The sequence below is a fragment of the Juglans microcarpa x Juglans regia genome, chromosome 6S (assembly GCF_004785595.1).
Source record: "Juglans microcarpa x Juglans regia isolate MS1-56 chromosome 6S, Jm3101_v1.0, whole genome shotgun sequence".
Taxonomy (NCBI): domain Eukaryota; kingdom Viridiplantae; phylum Streptophyta; class Magnoliopsida; order Fagales; family Juglandaceae; genus Juglans; species Juglans microcarpa x Juglans regia.
The window spans coordinates 12,605,784-12,617,037 of NC_054605.1; the positions used below are offsets into that span (position 1 = coordinate 12,605,784).

At 31.8% G+C, this 11,254-nt stretch overlaps 1 protein-coding gene across 1 annotated transcript; it reads left to right on the plus strand.

Moving 5' to 3' along the window:
- The first annotated feature begins 8,704 nt into the window (after window positions 1-8,704).
- On the plus strand, window positions 8,705-11,005 carry LOC121237734. The gene is made up of 2 exons (XM_041134592.1): window positions 8,705-10,467; window positions 10,583-11,005. The coding sequence occupies exon 1, from the start codon at window positions 8,921-8,923 to the stop codon at window positions 10,295-10,297; it is 1,377 nt and encodes a 458-aa protein (XP_040990526.1). The 5' UTR covers window positions 8,705-8,920; the 3' UTR covers window positions 10,298-10,467; window positions 10,583-11,005.
- Window positions 11,006-11,254: the final 249 nt, after the last annotated feature.

Sequence of the window (11,254 nt, forward strand, 5' to 3'; positions counted from 1 at the left end):
GGTAGTCACAACTACCATTCCTCCCGAACAGTAGGCGATGTGTCAGGATCAGAGTAGGGAGCAGACACTGGCATCCTGGACGAGGTTGACTAGACGTCGTAGACGTAACACTGAGCTTGTAGCCTCCATAGTTAGGTTTTTGGATAGTATTCCGGCATCGTTAGTCGAGTTACGCGAGTTACTCAACTAACTAGCCCAATAGTGTATTTTGGCAATGTAATTATAGAACCAGGTCTTCGTTGTTTTGAGATTACAATCTTCTGAGACCCATGCTGTAATCGTGGATGTTTTAAGTATGCATAATTTATATTTTAACTATTTAGTATATTATAAGTTTGGTGTATAGTATTGGTCAAAAAAAAATTATCCGCTGTGAATATTGCATAATGCTAGCTGCATATTAGGAACATTGCATCTTATATGTCATGAATGAGGGCAGATAATCTTGTGTTGCATGTCCTAACGCTTCGGATGTCTGTCTGATCCCAAGCAGAATCTGAGGGTGTCACATCTAATCTTGCGACCGGTGCATGTCTCATCATAATCGATTCCTTCTCCTTGATTGAAACCTTGGGGTACAAGTCGAGCTTTGTTTCTTATGATGACTCCGGACTCATTTTTCTTGTTTCTAAAACCCATTTTATTACAATAACAGTATGATTTTTGGGTCTAGGGACAAATGTCTAAACATCATTTTTTTTCAAATTGATTTAGCTCTTCTTGCATAGCTATAATCCAAGATTCATCAAGAAGTGCTTCATCAATATTTTTGGATTCAATTTGAGATAAAAAAAAAGTAGTATGATAGCAAATATTTCTAAGAGATGATCGAGTACTTACACCTCGTGAATGTTCTCCTAGAATTTATTCCACTGGATGATCTTTCACAAGTTCTCATTGTTTGATTGCATCTTGCTTCAAGTTTTGATGATCTTTCCTAGTGTCTCCATGTTGGACTTCCTTTATTGTGTTCTCTTTGTTAAGATTAAGATTATCTGTTTTATTTATACATTTTCTTTCTTCTTCAACAGATTTCTTGGAGAGTAGATAATTAGATTCATCAAATACTACATGCATAGATTCTTGAAAAGTAAAAGTCTTTTCATTGAAAACTCTATAAGCTTTACTGTTAGTAGAATACTCGAGAAATATCTCTTCATCATATTTTGCATCGAATTTACCTAAATTATCTCTGTTATTCAAAATGAAGCATTTGCATCCAAATACATGAAAGTAACTAATGTTGGGTTTTTTCTTATTCCAAAGCTCATAGGGGTTTTATCTAATTTAAATCTTAACATAACTCTATTTATAATATAACAAGCAGTGCTTACCGCTACAGCCCAAAAATAACTAGGCAAGTTATTCTCATCAAGTATTGTACTTACCATCTCTTGAAGAGATCCGTTATTCCTCTCTACTATCCCATTTTGTCGAGGAGTTCAAGGAGCAGAGAAATTATGCATTAAACTATTTTCATCACAAAAAGTTTCAATATCTTTATTAACAAACTCTTTCCCTTATAACTTCGGATACTTGAAGTAGTATAACCCTTTTCATTTTAAATTCTCTTGCACAGCTTGGTAAAGGCATTATGTGCCTCATCTTTATGAGCAAGAAAGATGACCCAAGTATGTCTAGAGAAATCATTAATAATAATAAATACATAATATTTTCCTCCTAGACTTGTAACTCTGTTTGGTCCAAAAGAATCCATGTGTATCAGTTGCAGTGGTTTAGTAGTGAAAATATGTTTTTCGATTTTAAAAGAAGTTTTCAATAATTTTTTCTAAGTCAATCACATTCTTCTTCAACTCATATTTTCATCTTTCAAAATGATGTTTTCTTTTCTTAAAACATCAATTTTGTTTGTTAAAGAAGAATTTTTCTTTTTCAATGTAGTATATTTAATACCCAATTTATCAAGTTCCTCAATAATTATTCCAAGACATTTTGCAATTCATCATATGAAGAATTTTCAATATTGTCAGAATCTGTTACCTCAAGGTCATCTTTAGCCATAAGACAAATATTTACAGATTCTTCATTGCTTGTTTCGCTGTCTAAGCTGCTTGAATCATCATCTCATATAGCTTTTATTGTTTTTTTGCCCTTATTTAGATCTTTCTTTAGCAAAAGACAATCTGTCATGATATGTCCAGACTTATTGCATTTGTATCTTTCTTGAAAAATTTTTTGAATGATTTCCTTGAATGAGTTTTATTTCTCTTTATGAGTCTTTTAATTCTCATTTTTATCATCGCAACTTCTTCATCTTTGTCATCACTTTCGCTTTCATGAGGAATAGTTTTAACTGCCAAGCACTTCTTTGGCCTTCTTTATTCTTCTCATTTTTTCAATGTGTACTCATGGGTGATAAGTGACCCGATGAGTTCATTTATTTCGAGTTTCTCGAGGCCTCTAGCTTCAAGAAACGCCGTCACTTTTGATTCACAGCGTTTTGGCAGAGAATTGAGAATTTTTCTTATTATCTCTACGTTGGAATAGACTTTGTCGAGAGCTGTCAAGCTGTTTATGATGTTAGTGAAACGAGTGTACATATTAGAAATAGATTCATCATTATTCATTTTAAATATTTCATATTCATGAGTAAGAATAGAAATTTTCAGTTCATTGACTGGAGAAGTTCCTTCATAAGTAACTTTCAAGTTATCCCAAATTTTTTTGCCATCTTACAAGTCATTATTCCAAGATATTTTGTAATTCATCATATGAAAGATTTTCAATATTGTCAGGATCTGTTACCTCAAGGTCATTTTTAGCCATAAGACAAATATTTACAGATTCTCCATTGCTTGTTAAGCTGTCTGAGCTGCTTGAATCATCATCTCATGTAATTTTCATTGCTTTCTTGCCCTTGTTTCGATCTTTCTTTAACAGAAGATAATCTGCTTTGATATGTCCAGACTTATTGCATTTGTATCTTTCTTGAAAAACTTTTTGAATGATTTCCTTGAATGAGTTTTATTTCTTTTTATGAGTCTTTTAATTCTCATTGTTATCATCGCAACTTCTTTATCTTTGTTATCACTTTCCTCATCTTCATCACTTTCGCTTTCATGAGAAATAGCTTTAACTGCCAAACACTTCTTTGGCTTTCCTTATTCTTCTCCTCTTTTCAATGTATACTTATGGGTAGTAAGTGATTCAATGAGTTCATTTATTTCAAGTTTCTTGAGGTCTCTAACTTCAAGAATTGCCGTCACTTTTGATTCTCAGCATTTTGGCAGAGAGTTGAGAATTTTTCTTACTATCTCCATGTTGGAATGGATTTTGTTGAGAGTTGTCAAGCTGTTTATAATATTAGTGAAATGAGCCTACATATTAGAAATAGATTCATCATCATTCATTTTAAATATTTCATATTCATGAGTAAGAATATAAATTTTGGATTCATTGATTTGAGAAATTCCTTCATAAGTAACTTTCAAGTTATCCCAAATTTTTTTTTTCTTTGCAAGTCATTATTCTATTAAACTCATTCTCATTAAGAGAATTATATAAGAAATTTATAGTCGTTGAATTCAATGCTGTAATTTCATCGTCTTCACGATCGAACTCTTCCTCTTCCTTTTTGACCTTTACTCCATTAACAACTTTTGTTGAAATATAAAGTTAAGTTACAACGCATCTCCAAATTTCTCAACCTTGAAATTGAACGAAAATTCTCATTCTAGCTTTCCAGAATGTGTAATTGTCTCTGCAAAATAGTGGAGGCCGGCTGCTAGATTGGCCTTCACCAAATGTAGTTGCAATGTTAGTCATAAGACCTTAACTCAAAAGATAGTTAATTTAATAAAATAACCATCGCTCTGATACCAATTGTTACTGATCATAGGCAGCACCAATGTCACCTAACAATTGTACCTACCAGACTAGCTGGCCAACGTCTCCATCGATGCACCGTCACCCGTGATCAGAGAGTCTTGCTTCAATGACACAATCACAAGCGAGACTTCCCATAGTGATGTGCCTATATGAATAGCACAGGTCAACTAGCTCTGATACTAATTATTGTCCAGATGACTAACACAAAAGGGGGAGTAATTGGGTTGCATTTAAAAATTAAAAATTATAAACCAAATACACAATATAAAATATGAGCAAAATACGAAACAACAGTAAATATAAGGAGTAAGGGTAAAAGAGAAACAAACTTAGTATTTTAACGAGGTTCAGCTCTACTGCTTACGTCTTCGCCTCAAGCTAACTCTTGAAAATTCTCAAATTCACTATTCAACCTATTTCAGGTGGAGATAGAAACCTATTGCACATTTGAGCAGTACCGTTACAAAAAATCCATGTAGAACACCCTCTACACTTGCAATCACCTTACATGTGGTGATTCAATTATTCTATGTATAGAACCCGTTCTACACACACAAGGGTTATACACACAATTTTATTGATGCAAGAGTTGATAGTAGGTAGGTTAGCAAAAACCACTCCTCAATGAGTGGAATAAGAACAATACAACGCAAACTATATCTCTCTCAAAATGAATATGGGTTAAGGCTCAATGCTTAAAGAAGAGTAATTGAAAGCTTTGAATGGATGTTGTAAAACTAGCAATTGATGTGTATTTACTCTTGTAGTTGTATATTTTGAAGATTTCAAATGAGCTATTTATACACATATGAGACTTAAGATTTACATGTCAAAGACAACATCATTCATTTTCAAAATTTTCAAATCAAAGTTTTACTTTTCGTAATTGTTAAAGATAATATCATTTCACTTTTTCTAAGTTTTCAAATTAAAGTTTTACTTTTCGTAATTGTTAAAGAAAACATCATTCACTTTTCAAAAAATTTCAAATCAAAGTTTTATTTTTCGAAATTGTCAAAGACAATATCATGCTCTTTTCAAAATTTAAGCTTTTAATCATATCATGCACATGTAAAAAATGACAATCAATCATCTTTTCAAAATTAAAATTTCAAATTTTTAATTTTTAAATATGTCATGCACATGTGGAAAATGCAATTTGATGCTTTATGATGAAATATTAATTTTGAGCCTTAATCCAATTTAAAATTTTATTAAGAGATGTACAAAATTACTCTAAGAGCTTCATTTGTGAGCTTGATCCATATCTTGCTCATGCTTGATTCACTGATGTGCTTGACTTTATTGTGTAGAAAACTTAAACTTGAGATTCCTTTATACTTGAATTCATTTGTTATCATCAAAATCCATATGAGGTTTGAAACATTGGGTTTGACAACCTTACTACTTCATACTTCCTATTTGCTACTCCTTTTATTTTTTTAATTTATTTTTACCTAATAGTTAAGGAAGTAACTATCAGTGAAATTATATATATATTTTTAATTTTTTCTTCATGATTAAGGATGTTAAAAAAAATATTTAAAATAAAATAGTAAAAAAATAAAAATTTCAAATACACTATAGAGTAGTAAAAGGAGGGTAGTAAGGCTATCATTATCCTATATGTTATTATACTCGTGTCTACCTTATTTCTATATTTGATTATATTTGGTAGTAATACTATGATATTTATATATACTAAACTATTATTCTATTTATATTGCAGTATAAGTATATTATTTTATAATAATTAGCTCATATTAGAATATTATTGAATTTAATTATATAAGTTCTAGTTATATAATTATACTAGTATATATGATCTATCCATAGATAAATACATAATTTTATAACATATGTACAATATCAAAGTCAGATTTGGATTTGAAGTTGGAGTTGGTTCAACGACCCGTTCGATTGAAAAACTAAAAAAAATCTAATTCCGACTCCGTTTTGAAAAAATTAAATTGTTAATTATATTTTGTGTGAAAGTTTAGAAAAAAATATAATAATGAGATAAAATGAAATGAAACACTTCTTATATTTAAATGGGGCTCATCGATGCATCATGTGTTACTCATCTCACTTCCATTAATTTTGTTTTCTCTCTCTCTCAGCTTATTATTTTTAATTTTTGTCCTCTTATAAATTTTAATTTTAATAAATCTTTGTATATTCTACTTTTGAGTTTGACCACACTAGGGGCGGCAAATAGTGTTAACGAATTGTGATCGTATCATGTCAAGTTGTGTATATTATACAATATAGGTTAACTCTAACACGATCCGTTAAACTTAACGGGTCAGATTTTCAAACCATAACATAACTCATTAAAATAACAGGTTGACACAACAATATCCATTTTGATCCGTTTCAATTTGTTTATATAAATGAGTTGAATTGACCCAAATAATCCATTTGACCTGATTAACATAATTTTACATAAAATTTAAAATCACAATATCTTCCAAAAATATAAAACTAACTACATAAGTTTAAAATTATAATCCAAATAATAAAAACATCAAAATTACAATCTAGAGGAAGTATGGGAGGCAATCGTGACTTGTGAGAACTGACTCAACTGAGAATTAAGAGAGAAAGTTAGTAAATACGAAATATGATTAAGGTATTTTTGTTTTTAGGCTAAAAATAATATAATTGTAATTTTGAGTAAAAAAAATTAACGAGTCTAACTAAATGGGTCATTAACTGGTTAAGTGGGGCAACCCGAACATGATCCGTTAAATTTAACAGGTCAGATTTTCAAATCCTAACATAACCTATTAAAATAACGGATTGACACGACACGATCCGTTGTAATCAATTTATATAAATGGGCTGAATTGACACAAATAATTCCTTTAACCTAATTAACCTAAATTTTAAATAAAATTTTAAATAACAATATCTTCTAAAAATATAAAACTAACTACATAAATCTAAAATTACAATCCAAATAATTAAAACATCAATATTACAATCCAGAGGAAGTGTGGGAGGCGGTTCTTGTAAGAATCGATTTAACTAAGAATTAAGAGAGAGAGAGTTAGGAAATATGAAATAGGATTAATGTATTTGTTTTTAAGTTAAAAATGATATAATTGTAATTTTGAGTAAAAAATTAACGGGTCTAAACGAGTCACTAAAAGGTTAAGGGCTTGACTTGTTAGTGACACATTAATTAATCTTGTCTTAACGGGTCAGCCTGCTTTGACCCAAACTCGTTAGCATTAAACTTAAATCTGCTAATTTTGTATCTTGTTTGCGTTAAATTAATGGGTCGTATCGCATATTGCCACCCCTAAACCATACAAATGAAGAGCATTATGACTGATGTTAGGCAGGCCTAAGAATCATCATGGTATTAAACCCAAAAATAAAAATTTATGCTCATATGGTCAAATATCTTGTCTACACATATTTATTTTAGAATTACAACTATATTACTCAAATTAATCGTTCATTTTGCCTCATTGACGCGTCGTCTGAAAATATAAAAAAAGAGAAAGATTGAGGTTGTTTCTAGTTGTTAAACTAAACTCAATTCATCTCAAATCAATAGGGTTGTAAGTCGATCGGTCTGGACCAAAAAATTGACTGGACCGAGTGGCTCGGTTTGACCTGGTTTGAATCGAAATAGAGACCAGTCGGTCTCGTTCCATAGGTTAGGAAAATTTAGATTTTCGATTCAATTTTGGTCTAAGGTTTTCCAACCTCGGACCAGACCGATTGAATATGAAAAATATATATTTTAAAATATATATTACATATATTATTTATATAATAATTATATAATTAATTATGTAATTTTTATCAAATCTATCACCATTAACAATATAAAATTTTACATATGTTATTAACAAATTAATATTTTATCAATTAATTAATGTATGATATCAATTAATTAACTTATCACCAATTCTCTATTAACTAATTACTAACAAGTAACATATTTTATATATTATTTGTATATAATTTAATATATTATTTTTATATAGTAATTATATAAGTTAATAATGTAATTTTCATCTAATTTATTATCATTGACCATATAATAGTTTTTTATTGAGTTACTTACATAATCCAAATTAATAATTCACTTAATTTTAATTTTATAATTTAATTACTTTTTAATTAATTTATTTGAAAAAAATGAAGGAAAAAAAATAATTGGGCCGGACCAAACAGACCGATAGCTACTAGTCTGGGAAAAATGATGGACTAAAAATTTTTGTCCATCACCTTTAAGACCATACCAGACAAGACCGAACCAGACTGATTTACACTCCTGCAAATTAATTAATTATTGATGAGACTAACTAGTTTTTCAATTTCTTATAAAAAAGTTAAACCCATCTCAACTTGCTTAATACATTTCAATCTAAAAAAAATTCATTTCAATCTAAAAAAGTTAAACTTATCTTAATGAAATTTATAAAATACTATTATTTACAATTGAACTCAACCGATATGTGATGTAAAATTCTAAGCTACCATAGGTTTTCTCTACCCTCTTTATTGTTTGTATTTTTAATATATTTTTAAAACTTTTTGTAATAAATGACGTGGCACCACTAGTGAATAGACGGGATATAATTGAGGCAAGAACTACTACAAATACAAATAGATTACATAAAAATAAATCTACAAACTGACGTGACTTAACGACTTAAAGAGATCTGTTGAGACTAAGTTACTTTACAATAAAAATAATTTTACATCTGACGTATCACATCAACTCACGTCAATTTATAGATTTATTATTATATAATCTTTTTATAGTTAAAATATTTCTCAATAAAGACATAATAATAAAATTTCTCTATTTAATATATATTAATTCAAAAGTAAACAAAAATTGCAAATTTTCTTACCTTTCGGCCTTCGGGTGCCTTTGGGTCTTTGCCTAGCTATAACCATCCAGCATGAATCATTGCTGCATTGAGAAGTCACAGAGCATGGGGAAAAGGAGGACGCCGACGCTTCAATCAACAATATTATCGCATTCCATCTCAAAACTTAATCCAGGTAACCATTGATTCAGTTTTTTCGGCAATCAAAGCAAATGTTTCGTTTAATTTCCGTAAAGCTGCCCCAACAATTAAGGCGCAGAGCTTCACCAATCTGCCATGGCCACTTATTCTCAACCTCCTCTCTCAAGCCCATCTCAGACCCCCCTAATTCCACGGACCCAAAATCTCTTACAGTTTCCTTCCTCCGAGACTCGTGTGGGTTGTCCTTAGAATTGGCCACTTCAGCTTCCAAGAAGCTCAACATTGAGAACGTAGAGAATCCCAACTCCGTTCTGAATCTGTTGAGAACTCACGGTTTGACGCAGAACCACATCATGCACTTAATTAGTAGTCGTCCATTATTGCTTTCGGCCGATTTAGGCAATACCCTTAAGCCCAACATGGAGTTGTTTAAATCCTTAGGGTTCTCTGGCGCTAACCTCGCCAAAATGCTCACCAGATACCCAAATTTGCTAGTGAGTGATGCATACACTGCTTTTGACTTTTTTAGAGCACATGGTTTTAGTGATAAGCAAATAAAAACTTTGACTATGAAGTGTCCCGAACTTTATGTGTATAATGCTCAAAAGATTCTTCAGCCAAAGTTGGAGTTTTTCAAATCGTTAGGTCTTTCAGATCTTGAAATTACAAAGCTTTTATCCGTAGACCCGTATATTCTAACAAGGAGCCTCGAAAAACAAATAATTCCGTGTATTCAAGAGCTTAGGCGGTTTCTCGGAACTGACGAGAATGTCTTAAAGGCTATAAGGAGATGTTATGGAGTAATTCAATCAGACGTGGTGCATATATTACAGCCCAACATCAATAAGTTGATAAGCCATGGTGTTCCCCAGTCATTAGTTTTGAAACTCTTCTTTATAAGACCATTGTCACTAAATAGTATCTGTGGCAATCGGTTTAGTGAGATTGTTAATGAAGTTATGAAATTGGGTTTTGATCCCAATTGTCTGAAATTTGTTCTAGCCATCGTGTCCATGTCACTAAATGGTAAAACACTATGGGAGCAGAAGGTGGAAGCTTTTAGAAGTTTTGGTTTGTCAGACGATGATATTTGTTCAGCATTCAAGCGGCAACCCTTGTGTATGGCTATTTCGGAGAAGAAGATCAAGAAAATGATGGGTTTCTTTGTGAATAAACTGAAGATGAAGCCTTCGAAGATCTCCAAGAATCCGAATCTTCTACTGCTTAGCTTGGAGAAGCGGATTATTCCGAGGTGTTCAGTTCTGCAACTTTTGATGCTGGAGGGTTTGATCAAGGAAGATACTAGCATCTTTTATATAGTCAAAATGACTGAGAAGAACTTCATGAAGAAATTTGTGAGCAAGTATCAAAATGAGGTTCCTGATGTTGTTAGAGCACACCAAGGGAAGATAGAATTTCAAGGGCTCCCCATAGCCATGGAAATGTGACTACTTTGGATATAATCAAATGCGGGATTGCCTAAAGATCATGAGTTCAGGTTTAGTTCAACATGTCTGCAGTTGGACGTTTCTTCGTCTCAGGAATTTGTAGGGTAAAACATTTTGAGGAGTTGTTTCAGCAACTTTTTATGGTGATCTATCTGTGTTGTTCAGTTTAGGTGAGAACTAGAAACTTGTCAATGTTGAGGTGAACGTTCCATGCTTACAGTGGACCTTGTCTGCCTTGTTGGTAGTGATAACTTATGGTGCTATTAATTTGATCTTACATTGCAGGAGAAGCAAACCCTGGCCTTATTTGTTAGAGCATTTCAAATGTTGAGGCATTCTGGTATGTTTAGGTGTGGGAAGACTGTATGGCCTCATGATCACATAAAATCTTTATGTTTGTTTCTCTTTAGATCTAATGTTAAATCCACAAATCCAAGCTTCAACTTGGAGTTGAAGTCAGTGATCGCCCTGATTGGAGTGGGAGTCCATTGATTTAGAGTCGGATTCCAACTCCGAGTCAAGTCTAACTCCAATTCAGTTCCAAACAATCTGTTCGGGCATGAAGTCGGAGTTGCTACTGGAAGTTAGGTTTTTGACCCTTTTTTCCTGCACTTTATCAGCGCCCAAATAGAAAAAGAATAGTCAAATTAGACAAAAATACAACCTAAGAATCTCTCAAATACCCCAGATTTGTCATCACACACAACACAAAGACAGACAGGAGACTGACTTGAAATGCCAGCATAAGCACAAAACACAAGGATAATACTGTTTCAAATACTTCCAGCATCGCATTCTAGCCAATTTACCGTGGCTTCTACTGCCAGCTTGTTCCTCTGTCACCTTGTCCAACTTTGGTGTTTAGATAAAACTTAAGGTTAAATATTAATACCAAAACTTTGGTTTGATTTTTAGATTCGATTCATCTTTATACTTTCCATTTTAATTTATTTATTA